Source organism: Giraffa tippelskirchi, chromosome 3 (genome assembly GCF_054371585.1).
Source record: "Giraffa tippelskirchi isolate mGirTip1 chromosome 3, T2T-mGirTip1v1.2.pri, whole genome shotgun sequence".
Taxonomy (NCBI): Eukaryota; Metazoa; Chordata; class Mammalia; order Artiodactyla; family Giraffidae; genus Giraffa; species Giraffa tippelskirchi.
This window is the reverse complement of record NC_137277.1, coordinates 9,399,561-9,425,328: the sequence shown is the minus strand read 5'-3', so window position 1 is coordinate 9,425,328 and position 25,768 is coordinate 9,399,561. Positions and strand designations below refer to the sequence as shown.

At 55.7% G+C, this 25,768-nt stretch overlaps 1 protein-coding gene and 1 long non-coding RNA gene across 2 annotated transcripts; one reads left to right on the top strand and one right to left on the bottom strand.

Annotated features, from left to right (window-relative positions):
- The first annotated feature begins 10,039 nt into the window (after window positions 1–10,039).
- SOCS3 (suppressor of cytokine signaling 3) lies at window positions 10,040–13,393 on the top strand. The gene is made up of 2 exons (XM_081578194.1): window positions 10,040–10,364; window positions 10,944–13,393. The coding sequence occupies exon 2, from the start codon at window positions 11,035–11,037 to the stop codon at window positions 11,722–11,724; it is 690 nt and encodes a 229-aa protein (XP_081434320.1). The 5' UTR covers window positions 10,040–10,364; window positions 10,944–11,034; the 3' UTR covers window positions 11,725–13,393.
- Window positions 13,394–19,328: 5,935 nt separating this feature from the next.
- LOC145543379 (uncharacterized) lies at window positions 19,329–24,891 on the bottom strand. The gene is made up of 2 exons (XR_014080672.1): window positions 24,842–24,891; window positions 19,329–21,477 (listed from the first exon to the last, which is right to left on the bottom strand). It is a non-coding gene; the product is annotated as an uncharacterized LOC145543379 (long non-coding RNA).
- Between the last annotated feature and the right edge of the window lie 877 nt (window positions 24,892–25,768).

The window sequence follows — 25,768 nt, the reverse complement described above, 5'->3', positions numbered from 1 at the left end:
TCACTCGGGCTTGACAAATGCACCTAGGGTAGGGTAGGAGCTGTGAGCCCTGGAGCCTCAGGGTGCAGGAGGGAACCGCCCAGTTTGTGGAAATGGGGATGACCGTGGCTTGGCCCCCTGGGATTTTACTGACCTCCTGCCACAGATCACTTTGCAAACCTGGCACCTCAGAGACCCCCTAGGTCTCCCTTCTGGCCACCAGCCCTTCTCTTGCCTTCACTTTCCCTGGGGTATGCTCTCCCCATTGAGCTGTTACTCTGATCTTTCCCAGGCCCTGATACTTTTTTTTTTTTAATTATTATTTGTTTTTGGCTGTGCTGGGTCTTCATTGCTCTGCGTGGACTTTACTTGCGGTGCACGGGCTTCTCATTGCAGTGGCTTCTCTTGTTGCAGAGCATAGGCTCTAGAGCGTGCGGGCTTCAGTAGTTGCGGCTTGTGGAGCCCTTGATATTCTTCCTCCCCAAAGTTAAGACCTGACCCCTGTCCTCCCTGGCGTGAGACAGGCTTCTGTCCCCCCAGAGCAAGAGTTGCCAAATATTTTCTTAAAGGGCTCAATGGTAAATACTGAAGGCCAGATAATCTCAGTGGCATCTACTCAAGTCTGGTGCAAAAGCCACAAGCAAAACAAACCAATGTGGTTGTATTTTCAATAAAACTTTATTTACAAAAGCATCCTGCCAGCTCTGCACCATAGTTTCCCAATGTCTGCTTCAGAAAACAGCTTTTCCCTGTGCTGCAGCCATGGACCTGGCACAGGCCCCACCGGGCCTGTAGGGCCCTAAGAAAGAGGTCTTCTGGCACCTAGGGTCTGAGTCGGTTGGAGTTGTGGGTGGTGAGGGACAAACTGTCCAAGCCACTGAGTTCAAACCATTAACCTTGCTGACAAGGGTGGGGATGTGGTCAAGATTCTTGTATCTGTCATTTAAACTTTTCAGTGTCGAAAATCTTGTCATCTGCAAAACAAAACACCTATTGCTCAATGGCTCTCTCTCACCACAAAGAGGGCCAGGATAATCTGGCATTTCGTCAACAAGAAGCCAGAGCCCAAATTTCTGGAAATGCCTCCTGGGCAAAGCATGCCGTTTGTTTCTCTGTCCCGGTGAGAGATAAATGCGGCTCTCAGCTTCAGGGGAATCTCAGCCTTTTGTGGTGTGGCAGGCAGCCAGCGCCACCCCAACCAGGAGCTGGAGGCCTCCTCGTGATCCAGCAGCCCAGCCCGTGGGGAAACACGGCGGCCGGTGGCCAGTTATGTCCCAGGGAATCCCGGGATCCCCGGGCCCCGCTTGGGTGGTGGAGGTAGGCTGCTGGGGGGCTCCCTGGAGGAACCCCACCCTGCCCCACCTTCCCTGCTTCTCCCTGCTCAGTCTGCATGGTGCAAGAGGCTAGGTGCGCCCCAGGGCTGGCAGCAGAGTCTCCAGCAGGACAAGTCTTCTTGCTGAGATGAGATGAAGTCAGACCAGGCCCCAGCAGGTGGGAGATGAGACTTCAGATACCCAGGCCCAAGCTTGATTTACATCCAGCCTCCTGGAATTTAGGAAAGATGCTCAAAGGAAATCCCCCGAAGTCAATTGTCCTTCTCACCCCTTAGCCTAGAGAGGTGGGAGGACACAGGCCAGGTAGAGGTGCCACCTCTGTTTCTGTAGCTCTTGGCAGGGAGGGAAGTGCAGGGAGGGCAGTCATCCTGGGAGGTGGGCTGTGCAGAGCTGGAGAGCCCAGGTCCCAACTAGAGGGTCCACCTAGACCTGCCAGATCGGTCCAAAGAAAGCCCTCAAGTCAAAGGCGAATGTGAAATTTCCAGATTTTTAAATGTTGTCTCTGGCTCAGACGGTAAAGAATCTGCCTGTGACGCAGGAAAGCCAGATTCGATCCCTGGGTCGGGAAGATCCCCTGGAGGAGAAAATAGCAACCGACTCCAGTATTCTTGCCTAGAGAATCCCATGGACAGAGGAGCCTGGAGGGCTACACTCCATGCAGTTGCAAAGAGGCAAACATGACTGAGCGACTAACACTTTCACTTTCAAAAATTTTAAATTCTGAGCTGCATTCAGCATGTAACTCATCACTTTGCATGCATCTTTGGAGATATATATATATGTATATATATATATAAAATGTCCCAGTTACCGCAGGAGGAAGGGTAATTGTAGAAGGTCACAGCAGTTCATCTGTACATTGCAAATGTTGGACTGTGGCTGTGCAAACAGCCGTCCTGTCTTTTCGTGAAACATCTTTGAGGTTTACAAAGTTCCAGAAGTCAGAGAATGCATCTGATTCTCCTCCCATAGAATGGAGTAGAATGGACCATCTTCTCTGCTTGGAATTGCCTCAGGTTGAGCTCAGAAGCTGAGCTAAGGCTTCTATACCTGGTGGGCAGGGGGGAGAGTGTGAAGGGAGACAGAAGTGGACAGTGGGAAGACACTCGGCGGCAGAGCCTGGCGCCCTGGAGCTGGTGGTGTGTCTGTCCCAAAGCTCCGCTTGCTCCTAGCACCTGCGAGCTGGGAGACGTGGGGAGGAGACCTCTCCAGACCTCAGCTTCCCATCAGTCAACACATGCCCGTTCCTCAGGGATTCCCTCCAGTTGTCCCCCCAACCCACAGACTGGGGGTTCCCATAGTATGCTCACACAGCCCCCGAGACTTCACTGAGTACTTACCACAGTTGCAACTAATTAATCATGACATCGATTGTGGGAGAACCTTGTTCTTCTGGAAAGAATCTAAGCTCCTTGAGGGCCCAGATCGATAAATTCCAGGCGTCCAGACCAATCTCCGATACATAGCAGATACTCAAAAATTACCTCTTAAAGAAATGAATGAGGCATTCCCTGGTGGCTGAGTGGTCAAGAGTGCTTGCCAGTGCAGGAGACACAGGTTCCATCCCTGATCTGGGAAGATGCCACAGAGCAACTAAGCCCCGTGCACCGCAACTGTTGAGCCTGTGCTCTAGAGCCTGGGGGTCGCAACTACTGAGCGCATGTGCCGAAACTACTGAAGCCCACGCACCATAGAGCCCATGCTTTGCAGCAAGAGAAGCCACTGCAATGAGAAGCCCAAGCACTGCAACTAGAGAATAGCCCACGCAGCAACAAAGAACCCAGCACAGCCAAAAATAAATAAATAAAATTATTTTAAAAAAATAATTTTAAAAAAGAAAGAAATGAATGAACGAGTACTTCCCTGGCAGTCCAGTGGTTAAGACTCCTCACTTCCAATGCTGGGGGTTTGGGTTCTATTCCCGGATGGTGGGAGAACTAAGATCCCACATGCAAATGAATGAGGGACTTTCCAGTCCAGTGGTTAAGTCTCCTGCTTCCAATGCCGGGGGTTTGAGTTTTATCCTAAGATCCCACATGCCACATAGTCTGGTCCCTCCCCCCAAAAAAGAAAAGAAATGAATGAATGGTTTTGTAAAACAAGTCTTGCAAGAGCAAGAAGTGGCTCTAGATAGGTCCAGTTACCCCAGAAATCTGAACTGCCATCAGCAATTTTGTTTACAATTATAGGGGTCTTATGGAATCTTCATGTGCCCAGGTGCAGACACTCGGAACTCCACTCAGGTGAGCCAGGTGAGTGCAGCAGGGGTGAGGGGAGAGCTGGGAAGGAAGGGCTTGGGAGAGTCAGCCCCCAGGGTCACCCCTTGGAATCTCACCTCTGTCCCTGCTGGAGACTTCCCACCTCCCAGTCCTTCTGAGCCACTTCTCTGCCCTCCTGGCTGGGTTAGCCGGAGAGAGGATACATCACATCCCTTTCAACTTGTCCCAGAATCAGTGCGTGCCAATGTGTGATTCACATTAGAGCCGGCGCCCTTCCTAGGTGGGAGTCACCACCTGGATGGGGGACTCGGGAAGTTTTCCTGGTGACCCCACCATGGCAGGGAGCCTGAGCGCAGACCCACCCCGGGGAGGTCAGTTCAGATGCTGTGAGCATCTGACCCAGGGCCCCGGGGCAGCTCAGGAGCTCCCCCGCTACCTTGGTCTGGCAGCCAGCCCATCTGGCTATCGTGGGGCAAGCCAGACCACGGCGTCCACCCGGTACCCACCCATCCCAGCTCTCCAAGGGCGTCTGGGGCCCAGGAGCCTGCCTCGTCCTCACCCCACTGCTGGCTCTCCCTCCGGGGCACTGCCACTTCAGCTCCAGGCACCAGGCCAGGCCTCATTTGCATTATAGCCCAGATGGTTCACCACAGCCTCGCTTCCCAGAACTGCCCGCTGCTCTGGTGTCTGTTCCCGAGCACAGGAAAGGGCACGGGCCGCAGGCACAGCGGCCACTTCAGGGCGAACAGAGCTTCTTACCATCCCGGCCCAGGACACGGCAGGGCTGCTTTGGTTTGAGGTCAGGGGCGATAGCTGGCTGGAAGCCAACTCCCCTCCTCCTCTACCCCCAATTCCAAACTTGGATCAGATGGAGACTCCAACTGGAGCCGTGGAAGAAACCCTTCTCTCCTCCCCAGATGCCCCCCACCCACCCCTGTACTCTCCAGGCACCCCCAGAGTCTGGACGGAGGACTGGGCTCCCCCAGGGCAGGGGGTCTGAGCTCAGGCCCAGCCCAAGTGCCAGAGGGAGGAGAAGTCTCAGCAGGCAGGGTGGGTAAGTGGGTGGGTGGGTGGGTAAAGTGTTTTCTTTCTCCTCCCTCGGCACTTTTTCTGGGAAATGCCAGAGGCCGGCTGGGCCTGGAATGTCAGGCTTGAAAGAACTCCTCCACTGTTCACAGACATCTGAGCCACAAACCTTTTCATTAGCTCTCGGGCCCCTCCCGGCAGGAACAAAGGCCTGCAAACTGGAATGGCGATTCCGGCTCCAGACCATTGTCCAGGCCTCCCCAGCCTGTCCCTTGGCATTGTCTGAAGCCGGAAAGAGAGAGGTCGGGGTCAACCTGCTACACAACACTTGGACCTTTCCAACTGCACAGGAAAGGTCATTTCTACGATCACTTTGGGCACCAGCAAGACTGGCTCCCACCATCAGTCTTGGCAGGCAGGGGCTTCAGCTAAGAGGGGCTAAGATGCCCAAGGAAGCCCAGCCCTGGGAGAGACTCACTGAGGCAGTGAGGGGCAGGGCTTCCAAGAGATCAGGTGAGACACCCCCCCCAACACACACACACACACACAACACACACACACATACACACGCATTTTCTCCAAACTGTCCAAGAGAAAGGGGAGCAGGAAGGGAGAGGCTTCATTGCCTCCTGTGTATCTGCAGTAACCATCAGCCCTAGACTAGAAGCTCCAGAGGGAAGGAACCAGAGTCTTTTCCTCACCATTCTGCCGGGCTCCTCTGTCCATGGGATTCTCCAGGCAAGAATACTGGAGTGGATTGCCGTTCCCTTCTCCAGGGGATCTGCCAGACCCAGGGATTGAATCTGGTTCTGCTACATTGCAGGCAGATTTTTTTTTTTTTACCACCTGAGCCACCAGGGAAGCCCCTATTGTGTCCCCAAGCCTCGCCAACTGTCACACAGGAGAAGCACAATCAACGTGCATAAGTCAGGCCACTGGACAGTTGAACCCAGGGTGCCTCCTGATGCTGTGGAAAGCCCACCAGTCTTGAGACAGAGGGAGGCCTTGGGCTTGGCATTGAGCAATTCTGTGGTCTGAGGCCAGTCTCCTAAGCCATCCGGCTGCAAAGGCAGCCACCAAGTAGAACAATGGCAGTGTGGGTGCCGGCCCCCCAGGCTAGCCTCCGGAGGACACGGAGACCGTGTGCGCAAGTGTGGGACCTTGTGTTCACCAAGGTGGCCAGAGCTTCCTGCGACCCCCCGACGGGCGCCAGCATTCCAATCTAGGAGGCTTGGGCAAGAGCGCATTGTCTGTCACACACCATGAGTAAGCGAAGCCCCACGGGCAGCCGAAACCGCTGTGTACTTCCCCTCCATCACGAATGATTCTCTTCATTATCTTTATGACCAAGCACCTTTGCCTGGAAATGGGATTCTGACTTCATAAGAAATGCTGCAAAGGGAGAGATTCTGAAAAGGCAGGAGGCTCCTAAATTCCTTAGCCAGGAAAACGACGGGAAGGGACTTGGATAACGTTTCTCTCCCCTGGAGTCCCCAGCAGACAGGGAAACTGCTTTAAGGTTTGCCCCGGTCTGGGCATCTCTCTTGCCTGGAAGAAGGTCCCTGGGAGTGTGCCCAGTATCCAACTGGTGTCTCCTCCCTGACTTTTCCAGCAGAGTTTGAGTCTTCACTCCCTCTGTCTTCTGATTAGCAGGCCTAACAGTCTTCACCAGCCACACAGGGGCTTCTATACCCTTCTACCCATCTAAACAGCCACTCCTTAGCCCGTCAGGGAAAAAAAACAAAAGCTACTCTAGAAGCAAGCAATTGGTGGTATCTAAAAATGATGGAAAATAAAAGTCAACACAATCCCTTATTTAAAGATTTACTGAGCACTTTCTATGGACCAGTTGGCTAGGTTTAAAAAGAAAAAAAAAAATCAACGACAGTTCCTTTCCTCTAGGTTATCAGTGGAGGAATAGAGTGTGTTGGTCAGCGTAGGAGCTACCCTGAAAGTTTAGACTGAGTCTCTGCCAAACCGTAAAGGAAAAGTAGAAATCAGCCAAGATGTGGAAGGTAGTCCAACCCAGAGGGAAGCAAATATGCAAAGACCCAGGCCTGGGGAATGTTTTGGACACAGCCTAGAGCTCCAGGTAGCTCGGGCATAAAGCGTCAGTGGGGCAGAGGTAGCTGATGAAGATGAGATGGGGCAGAGAGCCTTAGACATACACTCACTGAGAGGGGTTTGCATGATCCCAAAGGCAATGGGAGGGGCTTCCCACGTGGTGAAAAAACCTGCCTGCCAATGCAGGAGACATAAGAGATGCCGGTTCGATCCCTGGGTTGGGAAGACCTCCTGGAGAAGGAAATGGCAACCCACTCCCGTATTCTTGCCTGGAGAATCCCTTGGACAGAGGAGCCTGGCGGGCTACACAGTCCAGGGGGTCGCAAAGAGTCAGACACAACTGAAGTGACTTAGCACGCACAGAAAGGCAATGGGAAGCCTGTGGAGATATTAGAAAGCCAAAGGGAAACTTGGTGACTGGCTGAACTGTTTGAAGACAAACAGCTTTTTGGAATGTATCATATAGGAGATATATAGCTCTCCAAAACATCAAGCCACGTATAGCCGCATCCTTCCCCTAGTAGCCCAAGGTGCGGGAGCTCAGCCTTCCCCTCCTCCCTCTCCCCAAAGACTCCTCAATGCTTTCCAAATAATTACAGCTAACATTTGTCGAGCATTCACTATATGCAACACGCTATTCTAGCACGTTGGATGCACTGGCTCAGTCCTCACAACCACCCAATGAAGTAGGTACTATTTTAGCCTGTTTTACAAATGAGGAAACAGAGGCACAGCTGGGGAAGTCAGTGGCTCAAAGTCATACAGCTACTGGGTGGTGGAGCCCAAACAGCAGTTCAGTTTCCTGAGTCATCACTCAGGGAGCCCTGCCCCCCTCCAGCAGGATGCAAGGTGACCCTGCCCCTTCTCTGATCTTTCCATCATCCCTGTACTCTTGGACCCACTCTGTGCTCCCCTGCCAGTCACATACCCTTTGCCGCTGGCCCTCAGCAGACCCTAGGCTCACTGGGGTACCATGCTGTTGACATTAGGACTTACCTGTTGCAGAGCTTTGTGTTTCTCCAAGCAGACTGGGGATCCCAAGTTCAGGGGCTATTTCTTCCTGCTTGTCTCTCCCACCCCCACTTTTAATCCCCTCTCCCAACCAAGAATGAATTATCAGAGTCTCATAGGACTGATCGTAATGACAACCACTCCTTTCACATGACACCCATCACGTGGGGGTCCCATGTCCCCTCACCTCATCAGCATCCCTGCAGGATTCACCCAGCATGACCGTGTTCCTAGCACTTTGCCCGGTGCCTGGCAAAAGCAGGCACTCATTGAGGGTTTGTGGAATGGATGAATGAACCTGACTTGTGTCAGAGCCTTATAATTTACAAAGCACTCTCTCATCCATTAACTCAAGGGCTATTCCTTGTGAGCCTTCCTTGTCCTCCTCGGGGCTCAGCACAGAAGTGGATAGTCATGGTGCAGCCTCCTAATCAATGGATGAGGAAAAGAATGAATGCCTGAGTCTACAGAGAAGGAGAATCCATTTCATTAGCCTGCAAATCTGGAGGGCAAAGACCAGGTCTTCTTCATCATTATATTTCAATGCCCAGCACAATGTCTGGTACACAGAGTCCAATATTTGTGAAATGTGTTGAATAAATCAATTCCCCCCTCTGCAGAAGTAACAAGAAGACTTCCTCCTAATGACTGCTCTCCTAACAGAATCCGAAGGGAGAACTGGACTGAATTACTTCCATTTCTAGCACATTTTGATGTGCAGAATCTTTTCTTATCTTTTTAATCTCAAATCTCTGATGGGAAAAGATTATTATTCCTGCTTTACAGATGGCAAAGCCAATTTCCAGAGAGGTTGGGTGTCGTGCCTACAGCTCATTTAGTCCTCTGACATCTGTGGGGAGAGAGGAGACAGTGGCAAATCGAAGGCGCGGAGAGGTGCCTATCAGCTCCCAGAGACGCCAGGGAGCCCGGTCTCTGAGTTTTCTCTCCCCCTTCCTTTCCTTATCTTCAGAGGCGGGGAGTCCGGGAAGAGGGCAGGGTCAAAGCTGTCAGCCCCTGCGTTCTGAGAGATGACAATCTAAGAGCCTCCTAAGCTGGTTCTCAGGTGTCCCCAGCACGCCACTGCCTGTTTGGGGTGCAGAAAACTTTCCATCCTTCATAAAGCTGGCCCTGGTTAACCCAAACCACCCACATCCATGCCAAAGTGACCAAGAACAAATCCGTTGTTCACCTCAAGCACCTCCTCTTCTCGCCCCCGGGGGGAGATCGGACCCCCACACTTGGGGAGCGGAGGGGGAATATTCTAGGCGGTACTGGGGTATCTGGAAGGGGGCTGAACTGAAAACTGCTTTCCGGAAATTCTCCGCTGCTGGATTTTTTTTATTCCCAGGTCTAATTCCAGACTGTGGTGTGAATTCTCCCTGGGTCCCCCACCCCCAGCTCCTGAGCCAGCACCCCCACCGCCCCTGCGGGTTCGCGTTTCAGGGTTTGTGGGGTGCAGCACAAAACTCCACTACATCTCGCAGACCCCAGGGCGCCCTCTAGCGGACTCGGGGCGCGGGGTGGGGTCATCGCTCGCCCTCGGGCCCGTCCCGCTGCTTAAGGGCACCTGGCAGGTTTGGAGAGTCAGAAGGGCCACAGCGGTTGTTGCTTGCGTTTGTCTTTGGAGCGGTGGAAGGCGGCACCCGTGTCGTCAGAGAACCTAGCAGGGGGTCGATGGACTGAGACCGGACAGCTGCCACGCAGGCTGCGTTCTTTCCACGCTTAGGACTCCCGGCTTCACCTCGGGGGACAGGCCCACGGGTGACGCTCGCGCTTTCTCCCGCCATCAGGCTTCCAGGTCCGGTCCTAGTTTCGAGGCCCGGCTTTGGGAGTTGGGGAGGGGGGGGTGTCCCCAGTTCCCCAGAGACAGGCACGGGCCTCCTGGGGCCGCGATCGGAACCTCAGGCGGGCGCGGGTGGGGGCGAGGTGGGTGGGTGGGTTGGGGGGGGTCTCCCCGCGAGGTCCGAGAAAAGGGAAGAGGGGGAAGCCAGGAGCCTCTCCCGCTCGGCCTCCTGGAACTGCCCGCGCTCCGGGAGCGGCGCCCCCGCCTCTGCCAGAAACTGGCCTTCTTAGAAGGGAGGGGGAAAGTGTGAATGAGAAGTTGGGGGCGGAGCGCGCGCGGGGGAGGGGCCGCTGCCAGGAACGCGCCGCCGGGGCTGGCGCCGCGCCCGCCGGGCCGCCCGGGCCGCCTCGCGTCGCGCTTTGTCTCCGCGCGCGTCTCTGCGGGTCCCCGGCCCCGCTCGCGGCCCGCCCTCGGCCGCCCGCGGCCCCTCCCTCCGCTCGGCGCGCAGCCTTTCATTGCTGCGAGTAGTGACTAAACATTACAAGAAGGCCGGCCGAGCAGTTCCAGGAATCGGGGGGGCGGGGCGCCGGGGCCGCGTATATACCCGCGAGCACGGCCTCCGCGGCGGCTCCGACTAGCACTCCCCGCGCCGCCGCCACTGCCGTCGCTGCCGCCACTCCGGCACCGCACGCAGCCCGCCCGGCCCAGCTCCGGTCGCGGCACCTCGCCTCGCGCCCCCCCACCCCCCACCGCCCGGCCGGCCCGGGGGCGCGCAGGGGGCAGGGCGGGCGCCCCGGAGAAGCCCGAGGGACGCGCGCGCGAGGCCCCTTTGTGGACTTCGCGGCTGCCAACATCTGGACGCAGCGCGGGCTGCCCACCGCTGGCCGCTGTGCCTTGGGGACCGTAGGAGGCGCAGCCTCGAAGCCAAAGACTTCGGTTTGGGACCAGGTAGGAAGGAGGGGCACGGCGTGGAGCGGGGGTGTTGGGGGGTTCGCTAGTCCCGGGAGCTTTTCCCGGTTTCCCCTCCCCTTCCCGGGTCATTCCCGGCAGGGAGGGGACGAGATAGGGGGCAGAGCGGATGGAAGCCGGAGATCCCAGGTTCCCGGAATACCCAGGCTGGGGCCCTCCGGCTTCTCGGGTCCCCTCCCTACCCCTCCACCCCCCACCCCATGCCTCGGATTTCTTTCTCCGTCCCTGCCCCACCCCCCCGGGGCCACCGGACTGAGCGGCGCCCAGAGCGTCCCGGGGGCCCTTCTCCCTCCCCACCCCGGCCACGCTCCTGGAGACCCAACTTCCGCGCCCGAGTTTCCCACTCGGCGCCTTCCCAGTGCGCGCTGGGGAAAGGGCTGCCTGGAGGCGGGGGCTGGGCGGGCTCCGTGGGGCGTCCGGGTCGGAACTGGGGGCCCAGGCGAGCGCCTCCGGGGCAGCTGGTGTCCCGGCCGCTCGGCAGAGGCAGGGGAGCCGGGGCGGGTCGGGCGCGCTGGAGGGTTCCGGGCACTCACGCGGCGCGCGCTTTCCTCCCCGCAGCCCCCCGGGATGCGGTAGCGGCCGCTGTGCGGAGGCCGCCGAGCAGCTGCAGCCGCCGCCGCCGCGCAGATCCACGCTGGCTCCGTGCGCCATGGTCACCCACAGCAAGTTTCCCGCCGCCGGGATGAGCCGCCCCCTGGACACCAGCCTGCGCCTCAAGACCTTCAGCTCCAAGAGCGAGTACCAGCTGGTGGTGAACGCAGTGCGCAAGCTGCAGGAGAGCGGCTTTTACTGGAGCACCGTGACAGGCGGCGAAGCGAACTTGCTGCTGAGCACCGAGCCCGCGGGCACCTTCCTCATCCGCGACAGCTCGGACCAGCGCCACTTCTTCACCCTCAGCGTCAAGACCCAGTCGGGGACCAAGAATCTGCGCATCCAGTGCGAGGGGGGCAGCTTCTCTCTGCAGAGCGACCCCCGGAGCACGCAGCCCGTGCCTCGCTTCGACTGCGTGCTCAAGCTGGTGCATCACTACATGCCCGCCGCCGGCGCCCCCTCGTTCTCCTCGCCCCCCGCTGAACCCTCCTCCTCACCCTCCTCGGAAGTGCCCGAGCAGCCACCGGCCCAGGCGCTCCCCGGGAACCCCCCCAGGAGAGCCTATTACATCTACTCGGGGGGCGAAAAGATCCCTCTGGTGTTGAGCCGGCCCCTCTCCTCCAACGTGGCCACTCTCCAACATCTCTGTCGGAAGACCGTCAACGGCCACCTGGACTCCTACGAGAAAGTCACCCAACTGCCTGGGCCCATTCGGGAGTTCCTGGACCAGTACGATGCTCCGCTTTAGGGAGCAAAGGGGGCAGGGGTAGGGCGAGGGGGCCCGGGTCCCCTCTCCTCCGTGGCACATGGCACAAGCACAAGAATCCAGCCGCGAGAGTCCTGCAGCTCCCAGGTGAGCCAGGGGGCGGGGAGCCCCCTCCCGCCGGTCCTCCACCCGCAGAACAGGGCGGGCGGCACCTGGAATGTGTTTGAGGGGAGATGAAGAGCCACCGAGTGCACCTCCCCAACTCCAGCCTCTCCGGAGGAGCCAGCTGGCCCAGGGGGACCACAGCAAGGACCGCAGTGGATTCTCTGTCCGCTCCCGCCTCCTCCACCCCGCTGCGCTTCCAAACGGGGGACACCGCGGGGAGTGTTGAACTGTGAGAACTGCCGGGGAATCTTCGAACTTTCCAACGGAACTTGTTTGTTCTTTGATTTGGTTTAAAACAGAGCTTTAAACCTCAGCGGGTTGAGAGCCTGGAAAAGGGTGGAGGAGAGAGAGAAAGAGGGTGCCTCAGGGGCCCAGGGCTGCAGGCTGGCCAAGGAAATGGTCACTCCCACCGCTCCGCTCAGGTCAGGGGGCGGCTGCCTGCTCCACCTCTGGCTCTGGGGAGAAGGGCGACCCGAAGGGGACCTTTCTGCCCCCCCCTCTTCCTGCCCCTCAGATGGCCACCAGAAACACAGGTCCTAGAGTCTGTCTAGTGCCCAAGAGCCCAGGGCCCTTCTCCCGTTTTAAGGGGGGAGTGGCATTGGGGGCGGGGAATGGATGGCCTGGTCAGTGGTTCTGAACCCACCCGTGCTCTACCTTTCAGCACCTGGGGGGGTGGGGCTGGAGGAGATGAGCCACCTTTGACCCCAGACAGAGACGATGGGGCATTCTACTTTGTGCCTCCTGACTAGATCTGGCTAGGAGATTTGCCTTAAATGCTCCCTGTCCCATGGATAGGGACTGGCACACAAGAAGCCACACACTCAGCCAACCCCAGCTGAGGCCAAGGGATTCTCAGAGGGGCGCCCAGCGGCCACTCACCATTTGGTGGTGGAGGTCGAAGATGGATGGGGGGAGGGGGCAGAGAGCCATGCTGCTTTCCAGCTGAGCGCAGGAAGAATGCCAGCCAGCCCAGTGGATACTGGCCGCCAGTGGGACCTGGGCTCTGGTCCGAGGCAGAGCCACTGGGCCCCCCAGCCCCCAGCCCCTGCACAGACAGCCCTCCCTCCTCACTTTGGGGGACTGGCACCGGCAGGAAGTCATCAAGAGGCCCTGCCACCCAGCTGCTCCCCCTCTGCAATAGCACTGATCAGCGAAAACTGAGAGGAATGTAGCAGCGATGGAATTATCTGGAACTGTTCTTTTTTGGGGAAAACCAAACACACACAAGTTTTCTGTGTCAGGTATTGGGCTGGATGGGTCAGCTGTGTGTTGGGGTGTTTTTTTTTTTTTCTTGTTGTTTTGTTTGGATTTTGTTTTTGTTTTTTAATAATGTTTACAATCTGCCTCAATCACGCTGTCTTTTATAAAGATTCCACCTCCAGTCCTCTCCCCTCCCCCTACCCAGGCCTTCGAGGCTGATAGAAGATGCTTGAAAAACTCAACAAAAATACCAATCCAAATCAAACTTTGCACATATTTATATTTATATTCAAAAAAGAAACATTTCAGTAATTTATAATAAAGAGCACTATTTTTTAATGAAAAACCTGACTGGAGCCTTTCTCCCACCCCCCCACCGCCCCTCCAGCCTTGCTTTCTCTTTCACCCACACCCACACACTACATCAGAGAATAGCGGCCCTACCCCCTGGTGGCCCTGGTGCTTCTCGTGATGGAATCAAACTCAGCTTCACGTCACTGACAAGCGAAGGCAGCCACCTAGACTGTACCCCGGAGGGGTAATTCCTGCTAGTCTGATTCAGATCTGACCAGAATATGCAAAGCAAGTTCGAAGGAAGCGCTTCAAAGGGCTTGCAAGGAGTATAAACTGAGCTGTGGTCAAAGCTTTTAGAGGCTCCAAGCTATTAGAGGCACTGGGCTCCTTGGCAGAGAGGTGTTCCGAGAAAGCCCAGACTATAGGGTCCTGGCAGTGACCCGTGACCTCAGCACAGCCAGGTCCCTGGGAGCTGGGGGGAGGGGCGGTCCCGATGCAAACCCTGCACGCAGTGGGGCCCTCCCATGGGTAGGAACCCCAGCCTGAGCAGTGGATGGGGCCACCCGCCTCCCAATAAGAGCAGCCGTCTATTCACCTGTTTTCAGCCACTCCCACCCCCGGGGCACTCAGATACCACCTGGGTTCACCTTCCTGGCCACCCCCACCAGGCAGGTGTTATTACCCCACATTGGCAGACCCATCTGCGTGTTTCCTGGGAGCGGGGACTTGGACTGGTCACTTCTGATGCCTAGAACTGGTGCTCAGTAAATATTTGTTGGCTGATCCTGGGGGCAGCCTCTTAGGTTCATGGAGGTTAAGCAACCTGCCCAAGGGACACATCACTTAGGAATGAGGGAAAGACACAGGTTAGGAACCCAGGAGGCTTTGATTTTCCCAAAGCCCATGAATGCTCTGCTTCCCTAAGTAAGCATGAAGTCTATGCCCAGGGTTGCCCCTAGGTGGGTCCCCCTTGCAAAGCCAAGAGTTTGGTAACCTCCTCCCCAACATGCACACTCAGCACTGGGGCTCTGCTAAAACACAAACTAAAAATGCCTGTTCTGAGACACTTCCCTTCTATGCTCCTTCCTCCCCCAAACCCCCAAACCTAACAGATGGAGAGACGAGTGTTCCCCCACCAAGTCAGGGGCCCATTCCCTCATCTGCCTCGGATGCCTGAAACCAATGTCAAAGCCCTCTTCCTGGCCCCCGATAAGCTGCTGCAGGAATCAGTGTCCAAAAGGCAACTGAGAGTAAATAAACAAAATCGTTTTTCTTTCCCATTTCCTGGACTTTTGGGGGAAAATAACCTAAAGTGACAAAGGGCCAGACCAGGCGTGAGATCACTGAGTGGACGGAGCATGTAGGAACCACACCAGACAACCACCTCTGGAACTAGGAATGCAGACCCTGGCAAAGTCACCTTCCCAGAGCGCCAGGTCAGGGCAGGGGACCCAGTGGGGCTTAGCTCCCCAGTGCCTCCCAGGAGGAAGAGGGCTTGGGAGATTTCTGGCAGGCTCTTCCCCACCCCAAGGCCTGCCAGTCTGCCTCCGTCTGCTGGCACGACAGCCTCCATGGAACCTTGGAACCCAGAGCGTACCAAGGCCCCATCCCCATCCTCCACCCAGAAGGCAGCTGTACAGCCAGAGTGTCCAGTATTCACAGGGTACTAAAGGGGCTTCACTGTGGCTCAGATGGTAAAGAATCTGCCTGCAACTCTGGAGACCAGGGTTCGATCCCCGGGTCAGGAAGATCCCCTGGAGAAGGGAATGGCTACCCACTCCAGTATTCTTGCCTGGAGAATTCCACGTGGGCTCTCAAAGAGTCAGACACAACTGAGCGACTCACTTCACTCAAAGAGAGGGCTTGGTAGGGAGGTGGTTCCCTCACCCCTTGGAGGTTGAACTCAGAAGACGCCTGACTCCTTTCCCTCGCTGCCCACCCCACCCTTCATCCCATAGGTCTCTCCATTTACAGACCACAGACTGGACCACCCTTCTAATTTGGCAGACAAGTCAAACTGAGTCCCGAAGAAGGAAAGCAACTTACTGGAGCTCACACAGCAAGCTAGCTATCGGCAATACCAGGACAAGAAAGTCTCAGCTCGCTCTGCTCACCAGCGCCTTTCTGTTTTTCCCTCCTCACCCCAACCCCTGTTGCAGAAATCTGTACTTCTCAACCCTTTCGGAGGCAGGCACCCCTCCTCCAGAGAACTGCCTGTGGGGGACCCTCTATCCTAGCCGCCAGCTTCCAAGATTTGCTAAGAAGCGTCCCACAGGCAAGGGGGACAATTCTCCGCAGCTTGGGCAGGCACCCACATCTCAGGAGGTTAAGCTTAGCTGGGGGTGCTTGGCCAAAACCAAAGCTGGAGATGCTCTTCCGCAGGCCCTGAGTCCAATCACCCTGCTTCAGGCGCTGTAGGAATTCACCCCGGAGAGGCCCTTATCCGCTCTCCGTTGGTGCTGTTTGGGGGCAGTCCTCCCGATGAGTTAAGAGCCAGGAACGGGAACTCTAATGCCTGCTCTAGAGGAGGGAACGAAGGAGGCCACAGACCGGGGAGCTGGAGATGGGAAATAAGCGGCCACGTGTGTCCTAGTCTAAGGAACGAGTAAGGATGTTCCAGACAGGGTACGCCGGGGTACCAGGCAGAGAGAGAGCGAAAGAGAGAGACAGAGAGGGGCAGAGTCAGACAGCCACAGAGGGAGTCGAAGCAGAGACAGAAGTCTGCGGGGTGGGGGACCATTTGCACAGGGGTGGACCGGGAAGACCGAGACCGAGGTGGGATGAGCCCGGTCCCGGGCGAATCTTCCTGCGCGGCGTCCCGCCCCCTCCCATGCCGGCGGCCGCCCGGCGAGCGGGCAAGCAGGCGAGCGCGTCGCTCTGGAGGACGGCCTCTGCCAGGAAGAGTCACTTCCCGGACACCGCGGGAGCCCTGGCGGAGCTATGCGAAGAATGTCCGCGCGGAGCCGGGCGAGTGGCAGGCATCCCCTGGGCCCGCGCCGCCGCCGCCGCCCTGCGGAGCGTGCGCGCGGACAGACCACGCCCCCGCCACGCCCCCGCCGCCGGCGGAGCGGTCACCATAGCAACAGGATTACAGTCGCAGAGTGCTGTTTATTCTCAGACGAGTGCCAGGAAATTCGGCCGGGAGCCTGCCAGGCGCACCTCCCTGGGGTGGGGGGCGGGAGAGGGAGGAGAGAAGCGGGGACCAGCGCTCCCGGGGCTCCTGGGGGGAGGGAGGGAGGGAGAGAGGGAGGGAGTCCTTCGTCACTGAGGGGGTCAGTGACCCCTCCGAGGAGAGGCTGCTCAGGACGCCCTACTCTTTGCCAGCCCCGAGTGGATCAAGTTTTCCCGGGGGAGCCGAGATTCCCCCTCCAGGCCAGCAGCGCCTCCACCTCCCCGAAACAGGCTCGCAGCCCCTGCCTGTCAGTCACTCACTCATTCATTCATTCACTCAGCAAGTACCTATTAACACATCCCGTGTGTTAATAGGATTGAACATGAACAAGACAAAGCCCTGCTCCTGCTCTCCAGAGATTTCGTGAGAGTGACAGACACCAGTTAAAATGTAAATAAAATGAATAGACTGCTATCTGCGCCCCGAATACTCATCTTTAAGCCTCATTTCCAGTACCTCAGACATCCACATTTCTGTCTATCCTTAGGCACTGTGACCAGCTTGTCCTGGGTTAGTAGCCCTGAGTGTCCAGGACATTTGATCACTCTTCCCTCGGGTTACACAATCATGTCAGTGATAGAGAAACTGAGGCTTGGATTACAAGGACAGTTCTTTCAGGGTGGTGGGGATCATTAGAGAGTTAGAGGTCCTACCTGAGAATCCAGGGCTCTTTTGCCTCAACCCTTTTTACCACCCAGGGCTGCCCCCCTCCCCCCACAAGGCTCAAAAAGCCAAAGAACCACCTGCAGCCGTCCCCCGGGGAGTGGATGAAATTGCTGATTCCCGGACTCCAAGCCCAGCTTTTCTGAATCAGAAGCCCCAAGGAGAGTCAGCAATCTCAATACTCAACACCACCTTAGGTGACTCTGAGACCACTCGCTGCCTTCCGGGAAGACAAGCCTCGGTCCTCCTCACTTCCTGGGACTGGGGATTTCCTCCTGGAACCTTGACTAAGCCGGAGCTGGGAAATCAGCAGGGAGGGAAGGCCCAGGTTCACCGCCTGCTCTCGATGCGGCAAGTGCCGACAAGTGCAGCCCGTCCCTCTGCTGGGCTCCAGCCCCTGGGCCCCAGGCCGAGGATGGTGGCAGGTCGGGGGAGGAGCACAGTGCGCCTTCCCCCCAGTGCTGAGCCCTCCCAGCTGTGCTGTGCTGGGAACAGGCCAGGCATTTGTGAAACCCTGGGTTAGCCTGACCCACTGTCATGAGGGCTGCCTGTGGAAGCTGGCGCGGGGAGGGGGATGGGGGGCTGTTCCCAGAAGTGGGGAGAACTCTGGACTTCCCACTCCTGAGTGCTCCAGATTGCAGCACAGCCTTAAGCAACAGCAGCGGCCTGGAAGGCTGCGTTGCAGAGAGAACCAGAGGCCCCCAGATCTCATGTGAAGAGAAGCCAGGACTCCTGAGTGCTAAAACTGCATGCTTTCCTCGTTAATAACATCACAGCTGCTGTTCGTAGTAATAACCAGGCCCAGCCTTAGAGAAAAGTGGAAAACCTAGACTTCAAAGAAGAAACACACAGAAGGCAAGTTTGGTATCTACATTACACAAGAAAATGTGTTTCCTCTCTTTCACCTCCCCTCCCCCAAGTCTTAAATCTTTCCATACAGAAAACGCTATGTGGTGTCCATAATGTACAGGATGATGAAGGTATAGACATGAAACATAAAATCCATGAGGACCCGGTCCTCCAGGAGGCCTGTGTGTACACATCCTGTACACAACCACAGGGGGTGCTGTTCACGATATGATCTTTGTAAGTAGGGTCCCATGACATTGTACGATGGGGACTGTAGTGGTTCTGAGCTTTAGGGTACATTAGGACCTGATATCATTTGGGTGCCCCCAAGTGATGTCAATGAAGGTGGGAACCTCCGGGCACTGGGACCAATGCTGGAGAGACCACTGCCGACAGGAAGCATTCAGACTTCATATAGTCTGAGGCATACATATAGTCTGAAAGGGGAACCAGACGTGAAAATCAAGAAGTACCCTAAAAAGGAATAGGTATAAAAATAAAATGGTATACAGGGTACAGCTGAGGACCTCCAGGAGGAAATGACCTACAGTGTTTTCCCAGAAGAGATGACTCTAGTAGTGATGAGAAGTAGCAGGTGTTCTCTCAGCAGACGTGGGACAGCCAGGCATTCCAGTGATCAAAACAGGGAAATGGCCAAAAAAGGGAAAAGAAGACTTTGGGGAACTTCAAGAAGTTTGGTGTGTCCCCATCAGGCACATCCAGGCCAGGCTCTTCTTCTAGAAATCGTCATCACATGACACATGCAGTCCTTCCCCATAGGATGCACACTGCTTCCCGCGGTTCTTTCCTCTAAGACGGTTCCAGTATATTCAGACTCTCATTCTCGAGCAAAGCTCATTGTTTTCAGTTCCCCCACCCACTCCACCCCACACAGGGAGACTTACTTCCTCCCATCCAGGTGGTCTCCTCATCTGCCCACCATAGGCTTCCCACCTGTGCCCACCTGTGAGCTTGGTTCATACGGGGGTCATTCCACCAGCCCAGACAGCCCTTCTCCCCCTCGAATTCTGCCTCTCTTTCGTGGCTGCCAGTTTCTTCCAAACTGGACCATGAACTCTTTGAAGGAACAACTTACTCTTATTCATTCCTTCGCAATAATTTATTGAATGCCTACTCTGTACCAGGCACGGGATCTTCACAAAGTCTAATAAGAGGGGGTCACGGTGCCTGGTGGAAGCCCACCAAATGCTTGACCCCAAATGCTTGACTGTACAAAAGAAGAAATTTCTTTACACAAAGGGGTTTCTGGAGTCATTAAAATATGATTTCAATCATTTACAACTTTTACTTTGGGAAGCAAAGAGGCATCTTTTATTTTGAATACGTTGCGTTTTGTTTCTTTCAGGACATCTTAATATGTTATCTTACTCCTACCTGAGCCAGCCCAGATGAACTATATTGCATTTTCCAGATAAGCAAACTAAGGTGTCAGGGGATTTAGGCTTGCCTCAAGTCACACAGGGGCTTCCCAGGTGGCTCAGTGGTAAAGAATCTGCCTGCCAATGCAGGAGACATAAGAGACCGAGGCTCGATCCCTGGGTCGGGAAGATCCCCTGGAGGAGGGCATGGCAATCCACTCCAGTATTATTGCCTGGAGAATCCCATGGACAGAGGAAACTGGTGGGCTACAGTCCATCAGGTTGCTAAGAGTTGGACAAGACTAAAACAACTTATCACGAACACACAAGTCATACAGACGATCAGTGGAAAGAGCAGACTTCTTTTTGCTTTTGGTCGCACTGAGTCTTATGGTGGCTTGCGGACTGCTTTGACCCGCAGCACGTGGGATCTTAGTTCTCTGACCAGGGATCAAAGTGGCATCCCACGCATTTCAAGATGGATTCTTAACCACCGGACCACCAGGGAAGACGTCCCAGGAGCAGACTTAGAACACTGACCACTTGCCCTCCCACCATTACCCATATGTGCATGTGAGAGCCCCACCACCCAGGATCTCCACGTAACAGCTACTGTGAAGGCTCCCCAGGGGATCCAAATGGCTTCTGGATCCACACCTGGCTCTCATCAGAGACCAGTCAGCCCTGGAGGGCAGTCCTGGGGCTGCTGTTCCATCCACTGAGGCCTTAGGAACGCCAGGATCTTCCCACCTCCCAGCAGCTGGGAGCCTCAGACATTCAGGACTGGTATTCCCAAGGGGCCAAGGAAACGCTACTGAGACCTCTGGCCAACCCAATGTGCAGAGTTTTGCGTGAAGCCTCAGTGAATCTCCTGTCACTCTAAACTACTCCTCTGGAAGCCAGGGGAGGGATGAGATGACCTCTATATCCCGACCTCTGTATCTCTTTCTGTTACAGAATTCTATGAAGAGGAGGCTAGAGGGAAAGGAGCCAGTTTGGGAGGGAAACAGGCTGGCTGGCATTGGAGCATGGTCCTCCAGCCACTCACTGCTCTTTCCAGTGTGCCTTGGCACCTGGTGAAAGTAGGCAAGGGGCTCTGGAGGGAAGGCCACCCAGAAGCTAGTCAGAGAAACAACCAGCATTGCCCGATGAGAGGGTGGGGACAGTCCATGGCTATGGAATCTGCCCTCCACACTGGGGCTTCCCCACTGGACTTCTCAGACCATCACTCCAGGGGTTGCCTGGGAACTCCAGCAAGGACCCTGACCAGGCTCTGGCCAGAGCCCTGGAGTGGAGGGGAGGAGCCCGGGAGAGCAGCCCAGCCCTCCCGCAGGCATCCTGCCAGCCCTCTCCAGCCTTAGAGGAGTTGCAAAGGTCAGCCAAGGGGCCCTGCTGCAACAAGAGACCTTGTGCCCACACTAGGATAAGGACTGAGCCGGTCTGTCCTGAGTGGGGGAAGGGAGGGGCCTCAACCACGGCAGAAGATACAAGGCCCTGGTACCATCAGGCCGGACTCCGTCATTGATATGAGAGACATCTGGAGAGGAAGAAGTTATAAGGGCCAGATTCCCAGTAGAGGCTGCAGGCCCCTGAGAGGAAGATGGAGAAATGGCCAGAGGTGCCTGGAGGACTTCCTGCACGTGCCCGGGGTGGACACGTTGCTGCGTGCACAAGCTGCTCAGCACATTCTGAGCTCTGTCTGTAAACGCGATGCCCAGTACCATTCCTTCGATGTGCGCAGTACATGAGCTTTCCACAGGATGATGCGTGATGGTGAATCACCCCAGTCTAGCTTTCCACCATGAGCAACACAGCAAATCCGGAGATGACTGACCAGCATTCAGTGGCAAGGTGATGGCAGGGGTCCGATCTTTCCTCTGGGAGGAGGAAATGGGCCTGAACCAGGATCACAGGTTTTCTAGGCCCCAGAGGCACGATTTAAGCAACTGAATCAGCCTGCTCAGGGTTCTGCTCCCTGGTCTCAGGGGCCCTCCCTGCAGGTTTCCAGAGGGTTCAGTGGGAAACAGACAAGGACTACAGGAGAATGCTCTCAACCGTGGTTCTCCCCCTGGCCTGTGGATTAAGAATAAAGACAGATTCACCATCCCGTAGCCCTCTTCTTGGCCCCAACCCTGCAGGGAAAGAGCCCACCCCCATGTGTTTTATGTATTTCACATACTTTCAAGGCCTGCTTCTGATGCGCCAAGCACTATTCTAAGCCTGTGATAGGTAGGAATGCATTTAATTCTCCAGCAACCCCCTGCTGCTGCTGCTGCTAAGTTGCTTCAGTCGTGTCCGACTCTGTGCGACCCCATAGACGGCAGCCCACCAGGCTCCCCCGTCCCTGGGATTCTCCAGGCAAGAACACTGGAGTGGGTTGCCATTTCCTTCTCCAATGTATGAAAGTGAAAAGTGAAAGTGAAGTCGCTCAATCGTGTCCGACTCTTAGCGACCCCACGGACTGCAGCCTACCAGGCTCCTCTGTCTATGGGATTTTCCAGGCAAGAGTACTGGAGTGGGGTGCCATTGCCTCCTCCGGGCAACCCCCTGAGTTAGGTCCTATTACTGTCCCCATATTTATAGTGGAGGGAACTACAGAACAAAGACATAATGTGACGTGCCTAAGGTCACACAGCTACCCAGGAGTAGAGCTGGTCCAAACGCAGGCATTTGGGCTGCACATCCCTGCCCACGGCCAGTGTCTGCCAGCCTCACTGAGGCACTGCACGTGGGCACAGGAGCTCTGGACTGGCAGAGTGCAGGGCGCTGGCTGTAGGGCAGGAAAGTCAGGTGGGTACGTGTCTCAGATCACTGCTTCCTGGCAAATGACCTGGAGCAGGTACCTCCTGATCATGTGGGTACCTCCATGACCTAGTAATGGTCTTGCCTTGGTTCTTTTTTAAAATTATTGATTTATTTATTTATGGCTGTGCTGGGTCTTCATAGCTGCGTGGGCTTCTCTCTAGTTGTGTTGCTGCGGGGGCTACTCTCTAGTTGCAGCGCACAGGCTTCTCATTGCGGTGGCTTCTCTAGCTGCGGAGCATGGGCTCCAGGGTGCTCAGGACACATGGACTCAGTAGCTGTGGCTCCTGGGCTCTAGAGCACAGGCTCAATAGTTGTGGCGCACAGGCTTAGCTGTTCCAGGGCGCGTGGGATCATCCGGATCAGGGAGCCACCTGTATCTCCAGCATCGATGTGTGCTCAGTCCCTCGGTTGTGTCCAAATCTTTGTGACCCCCATGGACTGTAGCCTGCCAGCCTCCTCCATCCACGGGGATTTTCCAGGCAAGCATACTGGAGTGGGTCGCCATCTCCTGCATTGGTAGGCAGATTCTTTACCACTGAGCCACCAGAGAAGCCCTTGCCTTGGTTCTTAATCTATACATGGGCATCTCAACAAAACCTGATTCATGGGTTGTCATGAGGTGGAGACAAGATCATGTCACAGGGTCAGTACTATTAGCAAGGCTTCCCTGGGACCAGCAAGATTCAAAATGACCTCCCACAGTCACCCCCATCAAACTCCCCATCCTCATGCTGTGAGAAAAGTGGAGACCGACAAGCCTTGGCCACGGTTTCCTGTCCTGAGTGGGAGGAGGGTGCTTAGGAAGTGTTCCTTCCTGTTTCCTCCTTGGTCTCATCCAAGCTTTTGCTTTCCGTGCCTGCTGCATTTCCTTCTTGTTTTCCACAACTGCCCTCTGTCTGACATTTGGTGCTCATAGGATTTTCCTGGGGCTGCTGTAACAAAGGTCCACAAACTAGGGGGTTTAAAACAACAGAAACGGATTTTCTCAGTCCTGGAAGACAGAAGTCCCAAATCAAGATGTCAGCAGGGGGCTTCCCTGGTGGTCCAGTGGTTAAGAATCCATCTTGCAATGTTCGATCCTGGTCGGGGAAGATCCCATGTGCCACCGAGTAACAAAGGAACAAAGCCTGTGCACCACAGCTACTGAGCCTGTGCTCACTCTTGAGCCTCCAGCCGCGATTACTGAAGCCCCTGCCTGTGCTCCACAACAAGAGAAGCCACTGCGAAGAGAAGCCCGCACACTGCAACTAGAGTGTATAGCCCCTGCTCGGCAACGAAGACCCAGCACAGCCAAAAATAAATGAATAAATATTAAAAAAAAAAAAAAAAAAGATGTCAGCAGGGCCATGTACCCTCTGAAGTCTCTAGGGGAGAATCCTCTCCCCAGCACTTGGCAATCACCGGCAAGCCTCAGCATCCTTTGGCTTGTAGACGTATCACTCCAGTTTCCGCCCGTCTTCAAATGGCCATCTTCCCCGTGTGCCTGTATCCAGGCACATCTCCCTCTCCTTGTATCCAGTCATTGGATTAGAGCCCAAACAAATCCAGGATGACCTCATCTTAACTAAAGACATCTGCAAAGACCCTCTTTCCAAACCAGGTCACATGCAAGACTCTAGGCGGACATGAATTTAGAGGATTCTGTTCAACCCGGTACTGCCGACTGGTCTTGCAAGATCTAAAACTAAGAACATTTTATTTATTTTTTTCTTTCCTTGTCTCTTCCAGGAAGAGAGCCTGACCAATGTGTCCTTCTTTGCCCTTGGGAGGAGGAACGAGAGGAAGGCTCTTTTATGTTCCATCCAAGACACCTTGAACAAAGAACAGGCTGAAAAGATGCCTGGGGATGTACCCAGCAGATGGCCTGGCCAAGGGCAGGGCTGAGAAGCAGTCTGCATGGCCAAGGGCAGTCCTCTTGGGGAGGAGGGAGATGTGTCTGTAGCCTGCTTGGCATGGCCTGGTCCTCCTCAGACATTGCCTCATTTAGCTGCAGGGATATTTCCTACATTTCTCTGGGGAAGAGCTTCAGTATTAGCAACCTCAAATGACCCTACACGCAAGAAAGAGCATCCTCTAGAAAGCTTATTCTGAGCTTCTGCAGGCAAGAGATAGGAGGAAGGTGAAGCCTCAGGGCTGGGCGTAGGAAATCTGGCCAGTGCCACACCGTTCCTTGGCAATGTCACCTAGGGGATAGTCCAGGGGATGCCCAACAGCGAGCTCTTTGCAAAGCCCTGGGTATCTGATGGTGAGGTGGACACAGGTGCACAGCAGCCTCCATCCCTCAGCTGTTCCTGTTGGACCAGACAACCAGGTTAGACAGAGAGCTGGGGATATGAAGTGAAGGGACTTCCATCTGCACCTTTCATCACTGCATTGTTATCATCATCAGAGAAGAGGTGTGAAGAAAGCTCCAGGTGGTCTGTTAACAGCTGAAGGGCAAGTTCTCAGGTCCTGCCCTCACCCAGGGCCTTGCAGCCCTTTTCCTCTGCCTCCTCAGTCCCTCACCTACAATTGGAGACTCTGGACAAACCTCTGGTCCTGAGAGGCTTTCTGGGGCCCCCAGGTCTGATAATCTAGAGCCTGGGAAAGGAGAAAGGGAGAAGGCCAAGAAGGCAGGGGCTTCTGCTCTTACCTGAACCACAGGAAGGGGACCGCCTACCCCAGCATACCCGCAGGTGCTCTTCCGGGACAGGAAGTCAGCTGAGTACTAAGCAAACAGCATGCTGGGGGAGGGGCTCAGGCACCTGGGCGGTCAGCTGCACCGCCCCCCCCCCCAACTACTCTTCTGCTTTTCTGGGCCACACTAGTTCCCACACTCAGGAGGCCAGATGGAGTGGGGATTAGGAGCCCGGGTTGTCTCCCCAGTTCAGTTTGCCTCCTCAAAGTTAGGAGACTAGGGTAGGTCTGTGAATCTCTTCCCCACCTGCTACAATGGGGAGAATACATCCCTGCTTCCCAGGGTTGCTGTCATAGACCACTGAGCGACCATAGTGAGCACGGGTCCACACTGGCTGCTCTGCTGCCCCTGGGAAGGGGCTGAGCCGGGACAGACTATTTCTTGCAAATAATCTGGCATTTACAGAGTGGTCTTACCTGCTTAAGGGAGAAATGGCGCCCTCCTGGCAGACCTACCTGGTCTACTAACACTCCCTGGGAAAGCAGTAATTCCTGTCTCCACTTCTCACACTGTGTGAGCTCTCACCCCACCAGGGCCCCTCTCTAGCTGGCCTGCCCAACCACAGGACAATCAGGCTGTTAGCCAGGCAGTTACAGTAAGCCAGGCCCGCCCTTCCTTACATGGGGTACCACGGCTCTCAGGTCCTGGAGCCTTGGTTGTTTTCCCAGAGAGGAGACGAATGGGGGATCACCAGCCCCTTCCCAACCTGGTACCCTGGGCTGGCTCCTAACCCCACCCCCCAGGACATGCTGGTGTTCCCAGCGATTTCTAGGGGCCGCTCAATCCTGGCAACCAACTGGTCCAAGCTGCAAAGGGCAGCTGAAGCAGCAACTAACGTTTCAGAAGGAGCGACTGACTCACTTCAGCCAGGCTGGGCCCTCT

What these genes read in the sequence shown, in the direction of transcription:
- SOCS3 (XM_081578194.1), top strand. Translation starts at nt 11,035, where the DNA reads ATGGTCACCCACAGCAAGTTTCCCGCCGCCGGGATGAGCCGCCCCCTG.